Raw genomic sequence first — 26,232 nt, forward strand, 5'->3', positions numbered from 1 at the left:
TCGGCGTTGATGAAGAAAGTGATGGGGACGATTGGCGAGCAGAAGTGGTGGGATACTGAGGTGCATAATGGGACGGTGGAGCCCAGCGGCTGCGGCAGTGACGTGCGATATGACCAACGCGTCGACAGTTGAAACATATGGGCCTATCATCAAGGGTACGCCATTGGGACGGATTGCGTTGTATGCGAGGAGCAGAAGGGGGACGAAAAGAAGGTGCAGCAGAGTATACGGCAGGTACAGGATGTAGGCCGACATTCGATAGCTCTTGACGAACGACGGCTTGTATCAAAGAAATCGTGGTCGGGGAAGGCGTAGGCGTCGGTAGTGGCGTGGCTACCGGTTGTGCTGCCTCGACCTCTCGACGAATGATGCGTGTTAGGTTGTCACATGGAGGGGCCTGGTGGAAGACGTCGTCACACGAAGAGGTGGCCGCTGTGTTCGGAAGGCGCACGATGTTTTGGGCTACACGGCGGGCTTTAGCTTGTTCGAGACGTCGGCATTCTTTAAGGATGTTGTCGATGCTCGAGATGTTGTTAAAAACCAGCAGGTTGAAAGCATCATCGGCTATGCCTTTCAAGACGTGGTTAACCTTTTCGTCTTCGGACATGGACTGGTCGGCCTTGGAACAAAGGGCCAAAACGTCAAGAATGTAGGAGACGTACGATTCGGTAGAAGACTGGGCCCGTGTGGCAAGAGTCTTCTTCGCAGCGAGCTGACGACCAGATGAATCGCCAAACAGGTCACGTATCTTTTCTTTGAAGAGATGCCAGCTCGTTATGTCGGCTTCGTGGCTTTCAAACCATGTTCGGGGAGTGCCGTCCAGGTAGAAAAGCACGTTGGCGAGCATGAGCGTGGGATCCCAGCGGTGAGTTGCACTGACGCGCTCGTACCGCTTCAGCCAAGTGTCGAGGTCGATCGTACCATCACCGGAGAAAGTGCCGGGATCCCGGAGGTGCGGGAGTGTGACGTAGGTGGTGGCTTGGACTGACGAGGGCGGCGTAGAGGAAGTACCAGCAGCCGAAGCAGCCGAAAGCTCACCGATGGTGCGACCGCTGCGCGTCTCCATCGAGGTACAGGGGTCGTCCACCTCCAGCAATAATGTTACGAGTAACTTCTTTAGTGATCTATTTACAGCGCACAGAACTCGACGAGTAAGATGGCGCCAGACCAGCATCCAACGGAAAAACCCACTTCGTCCTCCTCTTTCTTGCAGCCGTGTTTTGCCGCATTTTCGTATCAATATTATTGTTAACTTCGAATCGTGCATTTTGGAAGACAAACATGTCACGTCATCAACTTGTAATGGCGTTCTAGAATGCACAACTAATGGTGCCTGACACTAATGTTTTTTCGAGGGGTCCAGAAAGCTGGGACGACGTGCATAGCATTCAGCGGATTTCGGAGGTGCTGAATGTCGTGGGACGGAATCCTCGCGTGGGGGCCAAATTTCGATGCTTGCCAACATTATTGCGCCGAGTAGTTAGACTAAAGTGTATGCCTATAAAGTGCCTCAGCTGGTAATGAATTCCGATACCCCTTTAACGCAAGTTTTGAATCAACTTGACCCCGGACCATTTTCTGTGCAGAAGATACTAGGACCATGGGCATCTGCCTCAGTTGCGCAAAAAGCAACTAAAGCACTGCTACTTTACCTAAAGTCAACAAACCTGAGCGACCGCCTGTAGACTGTGTGTGCTCCCCGAGTGTGCTCGTGATTGTGTGTACCTTCTCATCTCTCTGCAACCTCTTTTCTCCCCTTTATCCCTTCCCCAGTGCAGGGTAGCAAACCGGATGTGCGTCTGGTTAACCTCCCTGCCTTTTCTAGCATCTTTATCTCTCTCTCTCTTTAACGCAATACAACGGAAAAGCTTGTTTCGGGGAAATTACACGGTTGGTGCGGGCGTTGGCATAGGCGTCCTTGGTTGTGAGCGAAAAATCAGTGTTATCTGTGAACGAAAGTTCTAAATAAGTGCTAATAAATAAATAACGGAAAAAATTACTTCATCCGTAGCGTGAATGTAATCCAGGCCTTTTGCGTGGAATGCAGGTACAGCGGTGAGCACTGTTACAGGGTGAAAACGCAATCGCGTGGCCGCTCTTCGCGCAGCGCCGGTGTGCTGGCGCGCATCGAGGCGTATCGACGCATGCGCACACGGACACACGGGAGCTGCTCTCCATCGTCGGCTGCACCACTTGAGCGCGCCCTTTCGTAGTAGCCATGCGCCCGTCTCGCTCGTCTGTAGTGCAACAAGAGCGGCGCGCATGCTCGCGTACGCCTGCGCCGCTTCGATTCGATGCGCGGCCGCGCCGGCTGCACTGGCGCTCTGCGGCAGTGCAGCTCTTTCTGTCTCGTCTTTTTTTTTCTCTTGGTCAACCTCGTGCCACGTATTTCAACGCTGAGGCGTGTTCACCGCTGTACCAGTGCTCACCGCTGTACCATAGGGCGATGGCATTTATAGGATTTGTCTCCGAAAGAAAAGTGAATACAAATATAAAGTAATGTGGGGAATCTGAACGCATGTAATGTTGCGTGGTAAAAGCGTAGAATTGCACCAGCTGTCAAGGAATGAAATTTGCACAACGAATAAATGTATTAAGGGCCAACCCATAAGTCAGAGCCCAGAAATAATAAATCATCATCATCAGCAAAAGCGTAAACATAGCGAGCAGCTGCGTAGGTTGTCGTGCGGCTTTGCGGATGCCTACACAATAAAATTTTTTGCACCCTTATGGATGTAAAAATGGTGTTTTTCAATTTTACACTTTTTTCGAATTGATGTAACACCCTTTTTGTTTGCTGGTATACATCCGGAGAGAAGGGTGTAAGTGGCACGAGGGTGTTATTACGCTGTTCGTGAGGGTGTTGAAAAGCTAAAGGGTGTACACCTATAATTGCAATAAATACTGTTCCGTTTAACGTCCCAAAGTCACGCATGAAAGCGAGCAGCGAGATCAGGCGCTTAGTCCTCGTTTGTGTCCCATTTCTAAAGAGCTTCACCCACCTGTTGTAATTGTACACGGAACTGCTTGTTTTTGTATTTTTTTTTCGATCGCCTTGAACACCCCATGTGTTGGTCGTGCTGGCGCTGTCATGGCCGGTCCACAACGAATACGCGACGCGCGCTCTGAACATAAAAGCGCACCGCAATTTCAGTTGTTCGCCTGTGCCGCTCCAGTGTGCCGTTCACGCAGTACGATCTGAGGAGAATCTAGGAACAATATAAAAACAAGTGGGAAATTTTCGCTACTAGAAGAAAGAAAATAAAAAGGAAATAACGGAATGGAGGTTAACCATGGCTGAGCCCGGTGGGCTATACCTTGCAAAGGCGGAAGGGGTATGAGAAACGAAAGACAGAGAGGAGAGAAAAGGGGTTTTCGCCTAGTGCCAACATGTGAGGCAACTCTATAGAGCGGGTCGAGTTTCGAAAACTCGCATTTGCAGTGCATACACCCAACGGGAACCACGGCTCTGCAGAAGATAAGTAACTCTTCAAAGGACGGCATTAGCTGATAGCGCTTATCAGCGTCACTACTCTAGCGGCTATGTGAGAGTTGCTGGTGCGCCCTGACGTCGGTCGTTATCGGCAGCCGCGCGACTCCCAGCAAACGGTCGCTGATCTCTGTGCACGATTTCGTCAGGAGCAGTGCGTATTTATCCAGTGGATCGCCGCCATGCCGGATAGCGGGGGGGCGTCAAGCTCTGCACCGACTGTGTGACTCGGCGAGCGGCGTTAACTGGCGCCCGACGCGTTTCCAGGACGAGTTGACGGTGATTCGCTACGCGTGCTGCGTGTGCCACGTCGTTCCCAACACTACGGTCGTACTGCCATGTTCCCACACTCTGTGCGAGCAATGTCTGACGGGGTGTATCGTCCAAGGTGGAGGAAGCATCTGTCCCTTGGACGCCGACCCATTCTGCGAAGACGAGTGCCAGAAGTTGAAGCTTCCTGACAGAAAGAAAACGAACTTGAAGGTGGGTATGTACCAGGCACCCCTGGCGTTCTTCTTAAAGTTGAGGTAGAGTGATATGCGACACTGGCAAACAACGTCATTCATATATCTCCGTAGGCTTCCGACGTCACGCTTGCAAAGTTTTGACCGGGTTCTGTGCGTACTCCACTGCTAATATACGATGATAATACATACGATGGGGTGAAAATAACGTCCGTGTTTTTTTCTCGCTTGTTTTTCTGAGAGAGCGCATCTGTAAACACCCCGTTATCCCCCCTGCGTGTTTCTGTGACGTCTGAAGTCAGCAGATGCTTCGTGTTATACTTTACAGGAATAGAAAATATCGTTTGAATGACAAACGAGAGATCACACTTGCGCGACATTTAGAACTGACAGTGTGTTCTGGGAATTAAAATGATGCGCGCATTGCGCAACAGTTATCAGTCTATGAACCTTGCATAAGATAGGCGTAGCCTGGGGGTGAACAAGAAGGCGTATATGAAATCAGTATTGTTGCACTGCATAGGCCATTCATATCAAATGCTCGGAATCGGTGACAATACTCGGCGACTGATATAGTCAGTGGTGATAGCAGTGCGCGCAAACAAATTTTTTTCTCCTCAAATCAACTGCCTATGTTATTGACATTGAGTGTATTGTGGCCTTGGGGGTCATTTAGCAAGCACCTGTCGTCATTCGGCATGGTAGCCAACCAGCATCGACAATGAGCACAGACTACCCGATATTAGCTATCATTCAGCCATCACTAGCAAGTATTATAGATCAGTAGCCCTAAACGGCTAACACTAATTGTCGAAAAGTTAAAAGTGCGAATAGTATGCAAGAAATCGAGGTAGCGTAATTGAGTAGAAAATACGTATTATACCTTCATAAACGACGTATGTTAAGACAAGTGATGGCCATGTCTTCGTTAAGTTATTGGGGGCTCGCGAGGCGGCTCTACTGGAATTCCTCAGAGATGAAAGCGAGATGCCGCAAGACACGCTTATATTCGTGGGAGCTTCGGCCCCTAGTACAGGTCACTAGCCGCTGATTGGCTTGTTTGGTGGGCCCAAGAGGAATGGCTCAACCCACCACGGTGGATCGGCCATGAATCGCGCGGCGGTGAGATTTTGGGGCAAAAAGGAGGGGGGGGGGCGGACGGAATGAATAAAAAGTTTTTTTAGGTAAAACAAAAAAGAGTAGTTGTGCTACTCGACTATTATTATTCGTTCCCATGACCGCCTTCCTTTTGTTCTACTTCCGGCACGCTCGCAGCTGCCACTCCCCACAAATATCAACCTTCCTGTATTTTAAGCATTGTTCACTGTGGAAACAGCGCTTTTCGGAGCCAACCTCCTTAGGTAGGCACCCCGCTGTCACCGTTGCTGGGCAAAGCCTCCTTCGTACTAAAGACAATGAAGTGGTCCATCAATGTGAAACACCTGCGCCGGTGTTACACAAGGACTCTGAGCAAAAGCAGGCGCACCCTTTCCCACCGGTTTCACTCTCCCTATTCTTTTTTTCGACCACAGCACCCGCAATTACCGAGCGCGTGAAACTCGCTTCGCCCAGTCGTCGACCACAGTGCTTGGGCTGAGAGAGAGAGAGGAGATAATGAAAGATGAATTGCACCACTGACGACCTACTCAACCGCTCCGCCCCCGACCGCCTTCGTGAAAGTCAGCAGCGAGGTCAAACGCGGAGACCTTTGTGTGCCATTCGACTCGTTCGCTGGATTCCGTGCTGACCGTTTGTGCCCTCGCGATTTCCTTCGACACTGCAGCTTTGGCCGACTGGGCTGGTCCTACGCCACCTCCAGACGCCGGTTACCGACGACAATGACAGCGTAGCTCTGGCCGACTGGATTAGCCCTACGCCATCTCCTGTCGCCGACAAGAGCTCTCGCCAGTGGTGCCCCGTCCTTGGACTCCTGCAACCGTGTCCATCTTTCCTGTCTTCTCCTTACTTCCGTCGTTCGCAGTCCTTGCGCCTTGCTCTCTCCTTCCTCTCTGTCTATATCTCTGCCTTTTAATCCCTTCTCTAACCCCTCCCTCGTGAGCTACTGTTGAGGTGTCGTCCCTCTGAGAAACAGCTACGAGGCTCACTTTTCTCTTCTTTTCTTTTTTAAAATCACCCCCCCCCCTTCTCCGTACCAATCCTAAGGAGCTTCGCTAATCAGCTGTATTCGTGCACGGAACCACTACTACTTTTTCTAGCAACAAAGCGATCACAGTAACAACAGTAAAGATTACCCAGTCGACAACCTTAGTTTCCACGGTAGTGAGACACTCATGGCGAATTCCACTGGTAGATCCAGAGCTGTCGCCGAATTGCTGGAGAGAGCATTCCAATTACGCCAAGCCAGATCTGCGAGTGGAACACGTCATTGCCCCGCCGGAGGTCGCGCCGAAAGTTGTTTGCACGTACGTCACTAAACCAGTTCCGAGAACTTCCTCCACACAGCCGATTATCTTCCGTCGAGACTTCGGCCATGCACAACGCTCGTCGTTCTCGCTGCTGCTACTGCTAGCAAAAGGAGTGCTGTCGCTCGAAGCGAGAAGCAAACCAGCAGGAGCACGTCCAGCAGCATCAAACAACGCCATTCTAGAAAGGCAAACAAGTGCATAGGGCTCCGGCTTTAAAACAGAAAAAAATTGACTGATCCCACGTACAGTGGGAATCGATGATATGCGAAGCATAAATGAGAAATGTTGATATGTCACTTTAAAATCAGCACAACGTTACGAAGTGGAGGTAAATGATGCCGTACATGGCTTCCGTGTGATGATTGTCATGTTTGGATGTGTCATTTACCTTCGTCATCTATTCACGTCACGTGATATCAAATTTAGTATATGTGGAGCTAGCGAAACGGCCGTGAGCACGCTATGAGCGTGGTATGTTGTCATGTTCTTACATGACACGCGTCTCAGGTTTATCATGTTTGCAGCAGTCATATATTTCGTCATCTATTGACGTCACGTAACACCAAACTTGGTATATGTGGAGCTATCAAAATGACCGCGAGCACATCATGAAGGGCCCAATATACTATAATGTAGCGTTGACGCGAGCGCCCGCTGGGCACAGCGACGCTACGTTAGCAAAACGCGAGCACTATATCGTTTGACGCCGGACTCGACCAGCGTCCGTCGGCGTGGCCCGATGGCAACCTGTCCGAAATGCGACATGCTGCATTTCGCACCGATGCGTTACCAAGATAACACTGCATCTCCCTCTTTCGTCACGGAGGGACACCGGATGCGCTGATACGCGCATGCGTCAAAGCAACGCACCACGGCGCACGTTTGCGAATATATTGCAGGTCCGGCTCGTGGCATTACGCGACGAAATGAACGCCGGCGAGCACGCGTACCGAGTCACGTCAAAATGTAATGACGCTTTGACTGTGGCATGTAGCCATGTTCTCACATGACACACATCTCATGATTGTCATGTTTGCACCAGTCAGATACCCTCGTCATCCATTGACGTCACGTAATACCGAATTTCGCATATGTGAAGCTAGCAAAACAGCCGCAATCGCATCATGAGTGCGGCACGTAGTCATGTTGTTGCATGACACGTACCTCGTGATTATCATGTTTGCACCAGTCACACACCTTCGTCATTCATTCGCGTACTGTAATACCAAATTTGGTATATGTGACGCCAGCGAAACGGACGCGAGCACATCATGAGCGTGGCATGTAGCCATGTTACATGACATCACGTCAAAATTTTTATGTTAGGTTCTGTTGGTTTGCAACGGAACCTACTACTAGTTTTGCAACATGCCATGTGAACGAAACCACCACAAGAGCTGCACGATCATGAAATGTAAATCATGAAATTCAACACATACATATCATCAATTTCATGTTACGACTAGTGAAATATGTTATTAATACAGTCATGTTATGCCATACCAAGTTTGGTCTCGATACCATTATCGAACCGGCCAGGAGAGCTAAAAGTCGTAGGTGGCTAGATAGATACGCCCAATGTTGCTGAAGTTCGCTAAGAAATGGTTCGCATTTAAAACGCTGAAGGCAACAGCGCTGCTCGACTGCACCGAAAACGATGGCAACTAATTCTCGCAGTTCCGGTGAAATCTGCTTCTACAAGATGAAACATGCGGAACGTTTCGTCACGGAGTGGGTCATACTCCTATTCTGCAAGTGGAACACGCGAACTTGCTCCGAATCTATTTGTACCAGCGGTATGAAGATCCTCGGCAGCGGAGCAAGAAAACTTGCTCCCGCTCGACAAGTGGAATTCGTCATTAGTTCATGGTAGAAAATCCCCCCCCCCCCCCCCCCCCCCCAGCGGCTGTGCTTTTTAAAGGCGAAGCCGCCGCGGTCACACAGTTGTTCCCGTGCTCCTCCATTGTACAGGAGGACACCGGCTCAACACCGACGACGACGACTGTATTACAGTGAAGACAAACATCTTCATTCCTTCTACTGGTTGACGTCAGTGTAGTTTAAGACAACAGATGGTTGAAATATGAAAAGCCCTGCTCTACAACGTCTCTCCTATCTCAAGCCTTTTTAAAGCGTTGGACCCCGTGAGTGTGCCAACCCTCTGACCCTATATCTTTTATGAAGGCAATATACGATGGATTTTTGTGTGCTTAGACTCAGAGATATGTGAAGTAAACACGTGTTTGAAACTTTTGCTGATGCCTCAAACTACGGGTCGTGATAATTATCAGCCGTGATCTTGTAGCGCGAATCTCTTAATTCAAGCCGTGATCGCTTATATTTATGACAAATTTTTGTCATGATCATACGCAAATAGGATGACCGCTCAACGGTGACAAAAGAGCTTTTGTCTAGGTCTCGTAATCTTTTATTTAGCTACATCTTCAGTCACTGAACGTGTTCCGAAAAAATGTACAGTTTACGACGATGGGAATATAACGTAAAGCCTTGTGTTAATGTCCGATGCTTATTAAATTGTTATATACGAATGGCATCTTTCATGTTCGTATAATACCAGAGCTTAGCAATATTAAAGTTGACCTTTCGCATTTCCTTCATATTTCACCCTACAGGCTCACTGTTGGAATGAGGCTGACGGCTGCGAATTCGTAGGCACCATCGATGCCGTACTGCTCCACTACGACCGTGAATGCGCCTTCCACGCCGTCCAGTGCTCGCGTTGCGAACGAAGAATACTGCGCACACACATTGCAGCGCACTATATCACCGGGTGTTCCAGGAATGCTTCGAGCGCAAGCGGTACTCAGGCGCACAAGGAAGCTGGTTCATCTTCAAGTTGCGACACGAATGTTATTCTGGACAAGTTCGCCACCCTTCTAAGACAAATGAACGACGTATCTGCACGTCTGCAGAACGTCAGCCGTGCAGTCAGCGGCGTTGAAATCAGTCTTCAACGTGGAATGGAAAGCATCGAGAAGAACATCTGCACGATGCTCGATCAACGACTTAACGCTGGTCTGGAAGAAATGAGGGTGTCGAACCCGTGCGGTGATTACCTGTCATCACTTCAGAGCCAAATAAATGAGCTTGTGGAACAATCGAGGCAGCGCGATGCGTACCAAATACATGAAAGTGGACGTGTGCTCACATATTCCCAAATAAAAGTGAAAGAAGATGTGAAGGTTCAGTTGCAGGAGATAGTACCTATAATAAGAGTGCTCGTATCTGAACTGAAGGACGACGTGAAGACCCAGATAGGGGAACTTATTCACGTGACGAGAGATTCAGAAGGCGAGTTGAAAGAACACGTGAGCAGAGTCGAGGCCCGTATCTCTTCGAGACTCGCAGATCAACAGCGTTCTTTACCAGGAGCGCCGGACCGTTCAATTAAGGGTAGATCTGTGCGCCACCGCGCCAGGCCACCGCCGCCTTCCGCTATTTCTCCCGCCGTTCGCGCCGCCGCCGAAGGTCCGGAGGGAACCACGGCGCTGCCGCTGCCCGTTGTTGTTCGCGCCGCCGCCGAAATTCCGAGAGGAACCGCGGCAGCGCCACCTCCCGTTATCGCTCACGCTGTTGGCGCCGCCGCCGAAATTCCGAGAGGGAATACGCCGCCGCCGCCACCTGCTATTGGTCGTGGCATTTGCGCCGCCGCCGCATTGCCGAGACGAACAGTGCCGCCGCCACCGCCACCCGTTGGTACCGCCACCGAAGTCCCGAAAGGGAACGCGCCGCTGCCACCACCCGCTATTGGTGATGTCGTTCGCGCCGCTGCCGCATTCCCGAGAGCTACTATGCGACCCCCGCCACCCGTTATCACTCGCGCCGTTAGCACCACCACTGAAGTCTCGAAAGAGAACAAGCCGCTGCCGCCTGTTATTTCTCATACAGTTGGCGCCACCACCGAAGTTTGGAGAGGGAACACGCCCCCGCCGCTGCGCAATAATGGCCGCGCGCCTCCGTAAGTCTTACTTTAACACGAGCGGATAACCTGGGCATAAAAAAAAACATCACCTTCTCCACAGCTTTAGGTTTTTTATATGTGAAACATTTATTTGCGTACTGCATGTATTTTTAGAATATCTATCTATCTATCTATCTATCTATCTATCTATCTATCTATCTATCTATCTATCTATCTATCTATCTATCTATCTATCTATCTATCTATCTATCTATCTATCTATCTATCTATCTATCTATCTATCTATCTATCTATCTATCTATCTATCTATCTATCTATCTATCTATCTATCTATCTATCTATCTATCTATCTATCTATCTATCTATCTATCTATCTATCTATCTATCTATCTATCTATCTATCTATCTATCTATCTATCTATCTATCTATCTATTATCCGTCTTACTCTGAGTGCTCTCGTGAACACCGTTTAACTTAGCATAGACCGAAATTCATATGAGAGGGTGAGATAGTTTACCGAACATGTCTTGCTGGTCATGGCATGAATATTATCAAAATCCTGTTGCGTACGTCATTAAAGTCGTCGTCCAAGCCTGTGACACATACTCGCCTACGGGTATGCGCCACAGCTTATTGACAGTTAGCCTACCCAGGAACGTCGAGAATAAGCATTGGTAATTTGAACACAAGCGCATTAAAAAAAAAGAAAGCTCAAATCGGCAGTTTTGACACCAGGAATGCAAAGAATAAATATCAGGGCCCCAGCAGGAAGCCAAGTCAAGCAGTCTGCGTGGCAATAAAGTATTCTACCACGGAGGCACGCTAGGTCTCGATACTTTGATGGAAAAGGACGCTGTTCTGTTGTAATGTTGGCGAAATGTCGACTGCAGTTGCAATGTATACTACACAGTTTTAAACATTAAATATGGACTGCTATAAGGCAGCCATCACAGCCAGGCTAATGTAAATTGCAGTGAACCGTTGTCCACAGAGGTTGAATTATGTGTTATTGTCCAGGTAAGCGCGACATAACAATTTACCGCTTTTGATGTGAACACTCATGTTACTTTTGGCATCAATATGCGAATATAATAAATTGGTAATATAATTAATATGCGTCTGTTGAACATAATACAACATTTACACATGTGTGTAGCAAAATTTCGTGCCGTTTAGTATTTTTTACAACACAAACACCTTCCCTCCGCATAACGTCGATTCCCAGGGTATTTGTGGGACCTGCCGAATTTTCAGAGCAGCGTTTGCAGTCTTGACGGCTTTCTTGTGCCCGCGTTTTTATGCCCTGTCTATAGACAAACTCCACCGGACCTACGTCACGAAAATGCGGTGGCGCTGTCTTGGTAGGCAAAAGAGGCTCGGCCTACCGCCGTATCTGCTGGGTTTTCAATGGTGCTTGTGATATTCTCAGTGAAGCAACGAGAAAAAAAACGGTATGCCGATGCGCTGTGTCGTGGTTGGATGTGAGTCGCGTCTCACAACTTAGTTTTGTTTGTAGGCATACATCGCAGCCCTCAGGGCTTATGGCTTTTGCAACGCTCATGGCGTCTCACAACGTCTGTTTGTTGGCACACATCGCAGTCCTCAGCACTTATGGCGGTAGTTACGTGTGGACGTCGCTATGATTTTACCCATAATGTTTACATCGCCCAACCTGTGTTTAAAAACACGGAATGTGTCTATATAAGGCCCTAAAAACAGCTTCTGACCGTACACAATCGAGCACGTGATTCTCTATTGGCGTGTCTCTTGTTTCTTTTTCTCGCTTTTTGATTCCAGATTGGGGTTTTTCCGTGATATTAGGACACATACTCTCGAATGGCACACATACAAAAATGTAAGTATAGTGAACAGTCTCCAACTCTGTTTTGCCATGTTCCCCCCCACTCCCCCCACCCGCTCTTGTTCATCTCGCATGATTCCCGCGCCTGAAGAACTAGTGATTTCGCTGAATTTTGCGAGTTTTAGATTGCGCAAGCGAAAATAACAAGTGTGTACCCAACGAGATCAAAATTCTGATATACTCAACGTTAATAGCATCCACATTGCACACAGCACCTTCAGAAGATGATACAAATGTTATAATTTTCTGTTGCTTGCAACGTGTTCGCTTTTACTGCTGTTTGGTGTTTTTGCATTTTCTTTTAGGTGGCGCTTCACCTATATATCAGCCGTTCTTTCCCAAATAAATGTTAGTTGCGAGTCAACGCTTGTCTGTGTTCTTTTACTTCGCCCTCGTCTCGTGTGCGTTGTTCAACTAAGATGAACGCATACCAACTCACTCAAGCTTCCATTCTCTTGCACATGTGTTTTATGAAGGCAAAAGTGTGGAAGAGGTGTAGCCCGTAAGAATTGTAGTTAACGGGCTGATGTGGAGTGTAGTGGAGAACGCAAACAGAGGCAGAGGTGCTGCATTGTTTCATTTTCCCAAAGGAGGTATTTATCACAGCAAAAACGACGCAGGCAAAAAAAAAAAGCCAGCTAGATGCCACATACTGGCCGAGCGAAACGACAACGCTGATCACACAAACTTGCGGTAATAAATTGTTTTATTGCGTGCCAATCGAAGTTTGCATGAAATAAAGGTCACGTAACTTACGTTTTAGCATGTACAGGAGTGAACAGTATGCAATATGCGTTCATGTGCAGCAAGGTACGTGCTACGCATAGCTTCAATGCAGATGCCCGGAGCACTGAAGCTGTCCAGCGCTGGCTGATTATCATCGCACTCCACAAAACGTTCGATGCAGTAAGTAAAGGTATACTGACGACGTTCTAGCACATCTGTAGCTGAAGATGTCGTAACACCTCGTTAACAGTATTCGGCAAACTTTCTGTAATTAATACAAACGTATCCGCTAGCCTCTCACGAGCAGTGCGACACGACTGTTTGTTTTCTGGTCCGCGCTGCCACCTTAAGTGCGTCCCTTTCAAAGTTTCCAAGCATTCAAACCACGCATGCTTCTCAATGCCTGAAATTAAATGAGAGACGGTCTTTTATGCTTGCCATTTTGAAGCATTAGAAGTAAAATGTCAGCAAGAAAAAAAAAGAGGCTTAGATGGAGCTTGTTTCCCGTCACCGGCGGTGCGCTGTCGTCGTTTCGATGGTGGCGACGTCTCGCGGCGCGCAAGCGAAGCTCGCAACACGCCACGGGCCTGCTTCCGGAGAGGGAGATGGCTGCAAGAGTTCCTCGGGTGGAGGGTTGCTGAGACAGCCCCATGAAAGATAAGAAGCTACACAAGTGTAGTAACTGCGACCTAGCACAGGCAGGACAAGACCATGTCTTAACAAAAGAGCAAAAGCGAGCGTGGGTACGCCATCTGGTGGTTGGTCAGACTCTTCCATGCTGGGCCGTGAAAAGGCCCCAGTGGCCACTCTTTATACAGCATATTTCTCTATGTGTGCGCTATTTCAGGAGGCATATGCAAACAGGTCGTGTACGTTTCTATACGCTTTGATATCGCTGCACGAACAGTGCTGCTTCCGGGAGTGGCCGTATGGAGCTTTGAGGGATCGGATGAAAAAGATTTAGTTGCAACCTTAGTTCGTTATGGGGATACGTGCTCCTGTCGCACGGTGTAAAATGTGATGTCATCGAAGGGTTTTCGGACCGCAAAGCTGTTCAAGTCTGCGGACCCGCTGGTCGCGGGATCTAATCCCGGCTGCGGCGGCTGCATTTTTCTATGGAGGCGAACATGTTGTAGGCCCGTGTGCTCTGATTCGAGTGCACGTTAAAGAACACCAAATGGGCGAAATTTCCGGAGCCCTTCACTTCAGAATCTCTCATAATCATATGATGGTTTTGGGACGTTAAACCCAAAATATCGATCAATCAAGCTGTTGAACTCGCCCCGAACTTTATCTATTCTCCCCAAAGATCTGTGAATAAAACTGTTTCAATCGTTTGAAGGTTAATGACACCTTGGTATTGAACACTTCGGCCTAGCCTTTTGAGGAATTCGAATTTTATAGCGAATTTGGCAATGTAGATGCGCTGCTTCTTACGTTTTGTGACATTATGCGTGAATGCCTACCATTGCTTGTGCCGCAAAAATATATTAAATGGAACCCAGAAAATCTATGGCACAATAGAGAAATAAATAATCTCACTCGTCACGTAAAACGCATATGTGAGAATAGTAGTTTTAAGTTTAATGATGATGTTTTTTCTTTAACGTATTGAAGATATAAATCGGAAGCTCATAAAAAAGGCTAAGGGCTAACTTTAGCAATGCCTTGATTACCTTTACTAGAAAGAAAAAAAAATCTATTAAGGTTCAAGATATCGAATAGCTCTGCATCGTCTATGAATTCATCCTTTATTCTTGAAGACTAATGCTCCTCAAGCCGTGAAGCTGTAGCAAAAGGTTTTATTATTTACTTCAAATATGTAATTTTTCTACCGAGAACGGCATCACCCCTCCATTTTCCGCGTGGATCAAACTAGCTGTTCTTCGTAATCTTGATTTAACCTCCTGTAGCTACGTTTTCGGAAGCCCACACGGTCTATCTTCGCCCAGAAAATCTGTCAAGCCCACAGTGGCCTTCTTGCGTGCGAGTGGCATACTGAAGAGGCTATAGCACCCCCGCTATTTCTGCTTTTTTTTTTTCGTTTTCACATCTACTTTTCTCTTTGGTTTCCTTGTCATCTCTCTTTGCCCTTTTCCCCTCCTCTTAGTGCAGGGTAGCGAACCGCATACTTCAACTCTGGTTGACCTCCCTGCCTTTCTCTTGATTAGGTATCTCTTTCTAGATTGATATGTAGGGTTTAACGTCGCACAACCTCCACATGATTATGAGCGACGCCGTAGTGGAGGACTCCAGAAATTTCGACCACCTGGGGTTTTTTACCGTGCACCTAAATCTAAGCACCCGGGCCTAGAGCATTTTCGCTCCATCAAAATGCAGCCGTAGCAGCCGAGATTCGATCCTGCGACCTGTGGGTAAGCAGCTGCAATTACCTTAGCCACTAGACCACCGCAGCGGGCAGTTCCTTCTCTCTTGGGGTTACGAAACACTATGGCCCAGACGGCATTCCAAATATGGCTCTAAACTTGTATTCAGAAAGGTGTGCAAATTATGTTGCTGTAATATTAAAAAAAATGATATTATCAGCAGCAGTTCCCCAGCTGTGAGTTCGCAACCATCGTGCCCGCATTCAGTCCGAAAATAAGCATATACCACATCATAAGCCAATACCTTTGCTTCCTACCATCTCCAAACTTTTGAAGCATGTCATTGATAAATACGTCATAGAATACCAAACGGCACACAATATACTTTCCCGATCACAGCACGGCTTTCAGGCTGGCTATTTCGTGTGATGACACAGTTGCTTGAATTGAGGCCCGGCATTGCTTCTTCCCTTAACGACCGAAGACAGATGGATGCCATATTTGTTTACTTATTTAAAGTTTTTGACATGGTTCGCCATGCGAAAGTACCAGTTTCTTCACAACGTTTTGTCTTCAACAAGCTGATTATAACTTGTGGTGACGCTCAACATTTGTTACGTTTAACCAAAGTCATCTGGTGCCCAGATCACATCAGGGGTGCCTCAATGCTCGGTAGTTGGGCCACTTTTGTTTATTATTTACAGGAATGACGTAGCAGCAATCATCCGCAACACTCAAATAAAACTTGGCTCTTTAGCTACAACGGAAAAAGGGCCGTTAATACTAGGTGTAAAAAACATTTTTTTTGCGGCTAGATACTAATGCTTTATTTAGATTCCTTGGTGCTAAACTGTAGGTGAAAGAATGTTCTATTTGATAACACAAACTTTGTATAGATATTTATTAGACGCACTAAAGAAAGGAAAGTATATATTTAAATGTTTATACAGAGATCAAAACAATTACTTTTTTAAAGAGGAAGATAACATAAAAATAATGAGGTAAAATAATTCAAGATATACAATTTCAAGCTTCTTGTGTTGCGAAAATGTTGTAGAAGCTTTTAAAATGCTGCCGAAAATTCTTTCCACGAAAAAGAAAGTAAGTGAGGGTGCAGCAGTCTATCGGTTATCCTGCGCCGCGTGCCATTGCGGACATGTCCATCACACTTGAAAAGCAAAGAACAAAACAAAAAAAGGAGACAGCCCCTGGGCATATTATTCGAATGAATGAGGCCTGGAAATAGCTCTGAGGTATTCCAATAGAGATGAAGGCGAGGAAATTCAACCATTCCCATGTAGAGGAGGATTTCAATGTGTTTCATCACTTGATTGGGACTGAAGTTCCTCCACAAATTGCCTCTCTCCGTGTATGTCCGCCTCTACAAAATATACATCCGCGCATATTCGTTGGTGTAGTCGAAGATTATGCTGGTCAGCTGCGCAGTGAGAGACAGCTGGAAGAAATCGATGGTCCGGATGAACTACGATTGCTTACTCTGGAGGGCGCCTCCGACTTCGACACCCGGATTTCGTCTCGAAAGAAACTGCAGACACTTGATAGATGCCGGCAAGAAATCATGTACGTAAGATGTTGAGGCCATCCGAAATAGCAAGCTTGCTGTGAGTACACGCTCCGCCGCCCGTAACTACTAGTTAGACAATATTCTGACAGAGCACGCCGGCATGCAGTTTCACCCCGTTTGGCCTCAGCTCGCCGGCCCCGCTTCCCTTTTGGGGCACCTGTACAGCGGAGCTGCACGGTCAGCTTCACTGACTCAATCTTTCGAAGGTTGGTGGCGTCATCAATACCGTCACAAAACTTGTGCTCCACGCGACTGCGTATTGCCTTCTCCCACGCGTGGGGCCAGCCTACAGCCTGTGACCAACTGCTCCTCCTCTTCTCTTAGAGGGGCCCTGCAACACTTTTTGAGCATGGTCAGAAAACGCTGCCGATCAGTAGTAGAGGCTCCCAACAGCACGCGAGCCAAGTTTTACAGCGCAGCACGTGGCGTGGAATTCACAATAAATTATCAAAGTCAGCTAATATGGCTTTTCTTCACTCGACAAATCACGAAAAATAATCCCAGTAAGCCCATCTACAGCCATTGGCCGATTTGAACATGGCGAGCTTTCTTGTTACAGAGGTCGCCGCGAGAGGCCGTTACTTGTCCACGCATACGCGCGCGATCACATTGAAAAAAAAAGAAAAAAAAATGCTCAAGATCACGAGGCGCAAGTAATGTTTTTTGTTTGCTCCTCCCATCCCTCCCTGCTCAGCTTCTAGTGCTTTCGTTGGGACGAGAAAAGAGAATACGATTGCAACGTGTGACAAGTCTTTGTAAATCCGCTCGTACTAGACCAATTCTTAAAACTTTTGCGGTGTTCCATTTGTGAGGTAATACGTTTTTCCAGTGAAATAATACCATGGTTACTCAAAAATGTGTTTCAGGGCCCCTTTAACCACCTGCATGTCTCCAACAGTTAACTCGTGTCCCTCTTCCTTTCACCTCCTCCACACTATACTATAGCTCCGCACATCCTTTCCCACCTTATAACCACCCCCTCAATTCTCCTCACCCTCGCTTATTTAACACCACTTGCTGCACTATACTATAGTCGGACCGTGAGTTGATTGATGTATGCATGTGGGAGGTAGTGGCCAAACTATGACAGGTAGATTGCCACTATCCCTCAAGAAGAAGGTATATAACAGCTGTATCCTTTCGGTACTTAGCTACGGAGCAGAAATTTGGAGACTTACAAAGAGGGTTCAGCCTAAATTGAGGACGACACAGCGAGCAATGGAAAGAAAAATGCTAGGTGTAACCTTAAGAGACAAGAAGAGAGCAGAGTGACTTAGGGAACAAACAAAGGTCAAGGATATCGTAGTTGAAATCAAAAAGAGGAAAGGGACATGGGCCGGGCATGTAGCGCGTAGACAGGATAACCGCTGGTCATTGAGGATAACTAACTGGATTCCCAGAGAAGGCAAGCGGGTTAGGTGGAGACAGAAGGTTAGGTTGGCAGATGAGATTAAGAAATATGCGGGTATAAATTGGCAGCAGCAAGCACAGGACCGGGTAACTGGCGGAACATGGGAGAGACCTCTGTCATGCAGTGGACGTAGTCAGGCTGATGATGATGACCATAGTCGGATAAATCCTAAGAAGTTATGGGAGTTCGCTCCAACGACAGAAGCATGGAAGCCCATAACCTCAGTCGCTGAGGTTATGGGCTTGCTCTCGGTGACGTTCTCGACAGGCGAGGTCAACGGCTGTCCGGCTCATGACGTCCATCTCAAGTGCGCGCCCATTGGTGCACGCTTGTGTGTCTCCGCCTTGGTGGAGAAAATGCCGCTGACTTGTAATGTTGTAACCGACTATGCAAATTATCACAGGAGCACCCTCGAACCTAGAGCTGCAGGGGTCGAGAGTATGTTCTCACTGTTGTCATCGTGCCTTGTGCTGCGGATGCCGTACCTGCACACATGGTACTCTTGGACGTAGTATGTGTAATAGGCGCCTCCCTCCGATAAAAAAAAAGGACTGTCGTGGCAGGAATCTGTTCGTATTCGAAGAACAGACCGTGAGGCCATCACTCTGTCGTGTACGAGTGCACGTACTTTCAGTGCAAGAGGAACAATAGGTGGGAAGCCGTGGCGGAGGAGGCACAGCACGTCACGGGATGAGTGCAAGTGGGATGTGTTCGTTCTGCCTCGCTTTCCATTGTCGCGTGAATTGCGGAAGCAGTAGGAGTCGTCTGTAAACGGAAATAACCTCCACGTGTCGCCATCGTCGTGCCTCTGTTCGCGGCACTTAGCTGGCGGCAAGAAAACCGACGAGAAAACTGCATCTTGGATACTAAAAAAAAAAGGTACGGATGGAGTCTCAAGTGCCTAGAGCGCCCAGCCAGCCGCTTTAGTTGCCGTTTTCTGAAAACATGCGCAAATACCGATTCTTTAATACGTAACAAAGTGACACCACATGCACCCTCTTGCTATAATTCAAGCACGATAGGGAGCTTGTCCCTAATGTGAAGTAGCAGCTGCAGACAACAGCGTCCCCCGCTGCTCTAGACAAGTTCAATTAAGTCTGTTTGTCGCGAATCGATGAAGGTACTGCCTTTACGCCGTTCGCAGATTAGGAGCTCATTCTAGCGTCACTAGTGCGAATGTGCACCGTTGAACAGTTCAGACAGCGATGGATCGGTCGGTGGCAGCGACGATATCACACGAAACACTCTAAGCAAACGAAAAAATTGTGAATGCGGGCTTTAGCAGGAATCTCACACAAACAATTAACGAGCCGCTTCTAGTGCGCGCAGCCCTAGATAGAGAGTTCGCCGAACTTGCACGTTAGACGGCGTGCATTTCAATATGGCGCCTGCATGTCGTGAAAATCCATGGAGAAACTTATGGAGGAAGGAATAACCCGAGGAGAGGCTGTTACGTTACGTTTTGTGAAGCCGGAAGTAGGGAAGAGCAGAGGACTCCTCCTCTCAACTGTGGGCAGGCTAAGACGGCTCGCGCATGCGCAACGAAAGCCAGCGAAAGGGAGGCGAAACGATTTCGCCACAGGCGTGTCGGGCGGCACCACCCTCTGATAGACGAGCTGGGAAAGCGAAACTTTTGGGCTGATTACGAGCGGACGTGCTGCGATACTCGCTAGTGGAGTGCCCGTGCCCGATTCGAAGTGTCATTGCGGCTCAGATTGTGGATCCACAATAAACTTGCAGCTTTGCAGTTCGTATACGTGTTAATGCCCCTGAATGCAAGGGAGCGACGGCGCCGATCAGCTGGATAATCTCCACGACAGGCTGTTCCCTTCTGCAGATGCAGTGAGCTCTTGGTAGAGAACATAATGTAACAGTTAAATGTTAAATAATTTGTCTTGCTATTTAGCCAGATGAAGTACGTCCGAATCACTCTTTGCCATGCGTGTCACAATACAAGCGTATCGTCCGCAGCAGCGTGATGGTCGGCCGACTGCGGCCATAAAAATACACACAAAAAAACGGGTAAAGATGAAGTTACCGCGTGCAAAACGTTAACGGGAAGTGATAATTGAAACAATAAATCCCCTTCTGTGTCAGGCACGCCCAATTCTCGACTCGGCGAGCTTCGGTGAGAGAACAGTGGCCACGCACTGCTTTTCGATCGATGTGACCGTCGTACAGGAGAGCGGCTCATCACCGCCTCTCGCATAAGAGCCGTATTTGAAGTGCCACAGTTGCATATAAATGCACACTCAGAAGTCCAGTTGGCCATCAACCACGCGGTCATACGAGTGGTGATGCAGACGACACGAGACGCCGGCGTGCCCACCTTGGCCCACAACCATCCCCCACCCTCCCTGCATAAGCACGTGACTTCCGCGAGACATTCTGGCTTTGCAGCTCGCATTGCGAGGGCCTCTCCTTAGCTTTCCTTCCTCCACGTGGGAATGCTATGCCTCCCCATCTACCCCTCTTTCTCGTCCTTCACACCCTCGCAAGCATTTGCCTTTTCCACTATCTCGATGTGCTATCCTATGCATGGCCATGCTATGCTCGAAGCTACTTGGCATGCATCAGCAGACAGCTTGTCCACCCAATGCGTACCGAAGGTTAGAAGAGGGGCTTCCCAAAGTCTGTGGCATGCTCATACCCGCTTTAGGATAGTAGCGGAGTCCATGATCATTCCAGCGAGATTCCAATGACTGAGCTGTAAAAAGAAGCCGAAGTCGTGATTTGACTGCTTTATCGCGCATGCGGGGCAAGACGTGCTTGTTCGTCACATTGTCTGCGTGCAATAAGGACAGCGCCTATGGTGCCCTTTATCATCTGTCATTGTCGTACGCGCGCCTTTTTTCGCTTGATAATATTATGAACATTTTTATGTCACTGCCTACGTGCAAAGCAAGGAGAGCGTGGGCTCTCTGCGGAAAGTCGTTTACGGCATACTTCGACGTGCAACGCGGTACACGTGTCTTTGAGGTTTCTTAACAATATATTCCAAATAGGGCTAGTTGGTGAAGGTTCATCGCGGACGTAGCGCCACATGCGTAGACGGAAAAGAAGATAGCCACCCGAGACAGGCACTAATGTTCGACCCATTTTATGACTACTGTAATCACAAGCATCGAAACTTACATGCGAAGCACCAACAGCAACACCTAGCCTGTTAGGCATTTTACCGGCAGATTATAGCAGAAGAACGCGCACCAAAAGGATGACGTGTCTTTTTGCCCGAGCGCTTAAGAGAGGAAGCTCTTTAATGAATAACAGATAATTGTGGTGGCGTATCTAAGGCACCTACATGCTACACTGTAAAGGGGAAGGGTTGAGGACAAAAAGACCCTACGAGGAGGAAAGCAGGAAAAAGAGAAGAAAGAAAAGAAAACGAAAACAAATGTTATAATTCTGATATCTAGTTGTCTCCACATCATGGTGATGATGTGAGTAACATCACAGGGGGGGGGGGGGGATGAACAACAAGAGAGGAGGCAGGGAGGTTAACCAGGCACATGCCCGGTTTGCTACTCTACGCTGGGGGAACGGGAAGGGGACATAAAGATGAGAGAGATGGGAAAGAGAAAAGAAAGAGAGAGAGAAAAAAAGGATTGTCAGTCTATCGGCTGGCGCGTATCCAGCGGTGGCACTACACAAAAGTTAAAGGTTGTCTAGGCCTGCAGTCCTCAAAAAGCACAAGACGGGGGGGATGAACAACAAGAGAGAAGGCAGGGAGGTTAACCAGGCACATGCCCGGTTTGCTACCCTACGCTGGGGGAACGGGAAGGGGACGTAAAGATGAGAAAGATGGGAAAGAAAAGAGAAAGAGAGAGAGAGAGAGAAAAAGGATTGTCAGTCTATCGGCTGGCGCGTATCCAGCGGTGGCACTACACAAAAGTTAAAGGTTGTCACGTAGGCCTGTAGTCCTCAAAAAGCACAAGACAGCTTTTTCTACTTTCTGAGCCGACGAATGGCGAGGATGGTGTTCCAGTAGCAACTGCATAGAGAGTGGCCGATCGTCCAATTGTCGTAATGCGTCCGAAAGCTTCTGTCTTTCGGAGGCAAATCGAGGGCAATGACATATCAGATGGTCCTTGTCTGCTTTGGCGCAGCAGACGCCGCATTCCGCATTGTCGGTCAATCCGATGAGGGTTCTATATGCTTATGTGAAGGCAACCCCCAACCAAAGGCGACAAAGAAGCGAAGCTTCACGTCGACGAAGTCCGGAATGAGGTCGAAGTTCCAGTCGAGGGTTTATTCGGTAGAGTCTCGTATGTCTTATGCTTGGGGTGTCCCACTCCTGCAGACACAGACTACGTGCCAGGTGACGAAGTTGCTTTGCAGCGTCAGTCCTTGACAAAGGAATTGGAAGGATGTGCTCTTCTTGGTGCGATGTGCGAGTGGCGTTGTCTGCAGAATCATTGCCACTGATCCCACAATGGCCAGGAAGCCACTGAAACTTGACCTCGTGGCCTGTTTCTGTGACGTGGTCAAGAAGCTTGACAACTTCGTAAGTTAACTGTTCATGGCAACCTCGTCGAAGGACTGACTTCATGCTCTGTAGGGCCGGTTTGGAGTCTGAAAACACAGCCCATTTACTCGGTCTCTGAGATTTGATGTACTCTAGGGCGCCACGCAAAGCCGCAAGTTCTGCCGCCGTAGACGTAGTGGCGTGTGACAGCTTGATTCGCAGAGTGATTCCTCTAGCTGGAATCACCACCGCACCTCCAGAACCAGATGCTGTGGTTGAGCCATCAGTGTATATGTGCACGTGGTTATTGTACATTTCGTGCAGAAGGTTCAAGCTCAATTGTTTTAGGGCTGATGAAGGCAAACTTGATTTTTTCTGTATTCCTGGAAATAAAATGCGTACTTGCGGAAGTGTTAGGCACCATGAAGGATACACCAGTTTCTCAGCAGGCGTAAAACCTGACGTAAACGACGCACGATGTGCACAGACAATTGCGCTAAATTTCGTGCGGGGCCTCTCAGTAGCGAGGGTTGACCAGTGTTGGGAAGGATTCCTAGCATGTTGCCTGAGGTGCGTACGCATCGTTCCAATGGTGATGTGCGTCATGATCGAGTAGTCCTGTGCAATGGTAATTGTTTCAACTGTCGATGCGCAGCGGGGTAAACCAAGACATAACCTAAGCGCCTGACCTTGAATATTTTGGATTGTGCGCAGGTTCGTTTTGCACGTGTTAGATATAACAGGTAGGCTATACCGCAGAAATCCAATAAATAATATCTTGTACAGCTGTAACATAGACTCTACCGACATTCCCCAACTTTTCCCGGCAAAAAACTTGAATAAGTGACAAATGGCCGTTCTTCACGTAGTTTACGTCGGGTGTTCAAGACAGGTTTCGGTCGATTACGACTCCCGAGAACCTGCGACTCCGGCTGCATGACACCAACTGCCCGTTAATTGATATGCCGTAAGCGGACATTGGTTTCCTGGTGAAAGCCACGACTGCACACTTTCCACTTGTGATTTTGAGCCCTTGTTCGCGTAGGTGGTGCGATGTCACTGATGCTGCCTTCGGAAGTCGTGCGCAAAGTTGAAGTCGAGTCACACCTGATGTCCACACACAGATGTCATCAGCATAAATGGAAAGTCGTACACTGCTTGGTTGCTTGCCAACTAGTCCAATGAGTGTTAGGTTGAACAGCGTCGGGCTTAGCACTCCGCCTTGCGGGACTCCTCGGCTGCAGTAATACCCGGGTGTCGGGCCATTCTCTGTCTGCACGTGAAATGATCTATTCTGTAGGTAGCTCTGAACCCACGTATATATCCTGCCACCGAGTCCCACTCCTTCTAGTGCGCTGAGAATGGCTTCGTGGGTGACATTGTCGTATGCCCCTTGAACGTCAGTAAACTGAGCAGCAGATAACCGTTTGCAGGCCTTCTGGTGTTCTACATATGTCACCAAGTCAACTACATTGTCAATTGATGAGCGGCCTCGTCTGAACCCAGACATGACATCTGGATATATTTCGTAGAACTCTAAGTACCATTCCAGACGCGTTAAAATCATCCTTTCCATAACTTTTCCCACACAGCTTGCAAGGGCAATCGGGCGGTATGAGGAAATGTCCAAAGCTGACTTGCCGGCTTTGAGAAGTGGAATCAGGCGACTTGACTTCCATTCCTGTGGAACCATGCCAGTTTGCCAGGAGTCGTTGTACAGCAGCAAGAGTGCCTTCCGAGCTTGATCTCCTAGGTGACACAGAGCACGGTAAGTGATGCCGTCAGGTCCTGGCGTTGAAGAACGTCTACACAAAGCAAGCGCAGCTTTTAGTTCGTCCATTGAAAACGGAATCTCGATTCGGGGATCACGGTAGGATACAGAAAAGTCGGGTGCCTTCGTCCCAATTGAATTTGACCCACAGGCAATTTTTCGATAGAAAGAATCTGCGACATCAATCTTTTCGCAGCGTAAGTGAAGTGCCAGGGATTTTAATGGGTAGCGCTGAGTAATGGTTGTACGAAGACCCCGGACAGTTCTCCAGATTAGTGACAGAGGCTTTCTGGGATCCAAAGACTCGCAAAAAGATACCCATCGTTGCTTGTCCAACTTGTCCATGTGACGCTGTGTTTTCTTTTGTGTGCGTCTGGCTGCTCTCAGATCATCCAATGACCTCGTGCGTCTATAACGTCGTTCTGCGCGACGACGAATCGCTCGGAGTTTTTCGAGATCATTGTACATGTCAGGGCGAAATGAGCTCACCGGAAGCGAACGCGTCGTTGACTGTAGGGCACTCTTTATTGCGTCCTCTAGGTTGAAAGGTGAGGCGCCAACATGGTCTTCCATGATTAACTTGTATTTTTGCCAATCGGTGCACTGGACGGCTCTGGAGGACTTCAGACTTGGAAAGCCATCAATCTTCAGGTATATCGGGATGTGGTCACTACCCCTTGTTTCCAAATCTGAAAACCAGTGCACTCTGCTGGCGAACAAGCGTGAGACGAAAGTGAGGTCCAGGCAACTGCTATAGGCCGATCCACGCAGATAGGTAGGGCTGCCGTCATTCACGAGGATAAGTTCACATTCAGAAGCCAAAGACACTAACTGTCTACCTCTAGTGTTGACCCTGGAGCTTCCCCATAAGTAGTGGTGGGCATTGAAGTCGCCAGTTATCACCCATGGCTGGAGAGTTGAATTCAAAATTCCGTACAAGCGCTCACGGTCTAGATAACTTGATGGATGTAAGTAGGCTCCGATGATGGTGAATGTGGTCTTCTTGTTTTTTACTGTTAGGCAAACGTACTGGTTTTCTTCGTCAGCGGGTACAGGGTGATGAACATAAGTTAAATCGCGCCGTATGAACACAACGCCCTTGCTGCGCTCTCCGTGGGTAGAAGACATAAAGCACTCATATCCAGACAGTCTCATCTGAGCTGACAGGTTCGATTCACAAATCACAATTATGGAGAACTGGTTCGTGAATACATATTGCCGGAACTCGGACATACGCGCCATAAGTCCTCTGGCATTCCACTGAAAGACAGATGCGTTCTTGACCTCCTCTCAAAAGGATAACATGTTGCAGGCCATCGTTTTACCTTAGAGCTGCAAGCACCAGACTCAAAGTGTCCAGCACATGGAGTGCGCTCTGCGCTGATGGAGTGTTCATGTTGCTTAGGAGCATGCGCATTGCGCTCATAAGGGTCTGCAACATGTAGATGACCTGGCGATCCTCGGTTGTCTTTTCATCAGCGATTCGTGATGGCATCGAGGTTGGCGGGATTCGATGCACCTCTGAAACAGGCTGTGTTCGTGGAAGTGATGGCCACTCTTCACGAGGTGGGAGTCTTGACCTTGATTCTGTTTTCGGTGTATCCGTCTTCGCAGAGCTTGACGATGGGGGGCCAGTTCTTCTTGCTTGAGATGACGTGTCTCTATCGGGAGATGTCACGTTGCGTGATGATCTTTTGTGGTGATGCCGACGTCACCTGACAGTAGCAGCGGCTTCCCTGTACGTTGAATTGTCGCGCACTAT

At 48.3% G+C, this 26,232-nt stretch overlaps 1 protein-coding gene across 1 annotated transcript; it reads left to right on the forward strand.

The window, feature by feature from the left end:
- Positions 1-3,293: 3,293 nt before the first annotated feature.
- Positions 3,294-10,499, forward strand: LOC119163665 (uncharacterized). The gene is made up of 3 exons (XM_037415717.2): positions 3,294-3,335; positions 3,539-3,973; positions 9,014-10,499. Exons 1-3 carry the CDS (start codon positions 3,294-3,296, stop codon positions 10,361-10,363), a joined length of 1,827 nt encoding a protein of 608 aa, XP_037271614.2. The 3' UTR covers positions 10,364-10,499.
- Positions 10,500-26,232: the final 15,733 nt, after the last annotated feature.

The sequence above is a fragment of the Rhipicephalus microplus genome, chromosome 9, assembly GCF_043290135.1.
Source record: "Rhipicephalus microplus isolate Deutch F79 chromosome 9, USDA_Rmic, whole genome shotgun sequence".
In the NCBI taxonomy this organism is placed as follows: Eukaryota; Metazoa; Arthropoda; class Arachnida; order Ixodida; family Ixodidae; genus Rhipicephalus; species Rhipicephalus microplus.

Bases quoted from the DNA above. Each gene is read 5' to 3' on its own strand.
- LOC119163665 (XM_037415717.2), top strand. From the start codon at position 3,294: ATGGCTGAGCCCGGTGGGCTATACCTTGCAAAGGCGGAAGGG. The intron at 3,336-3,538 runs GTATGAGAAACG...TCACTACTCTAG, and splicing joins ACCTTGCAAAGGCGGAAGGG to CGGCTATGTGAGAGTTGCTG. The intron at 3,974-9,013 runs GTGGGTATGTAC...TTCACCCTACAG, and splicing joins GAAAGAAAACGAACTTGAAG to GCTCACTGTTGGAATGAGGC.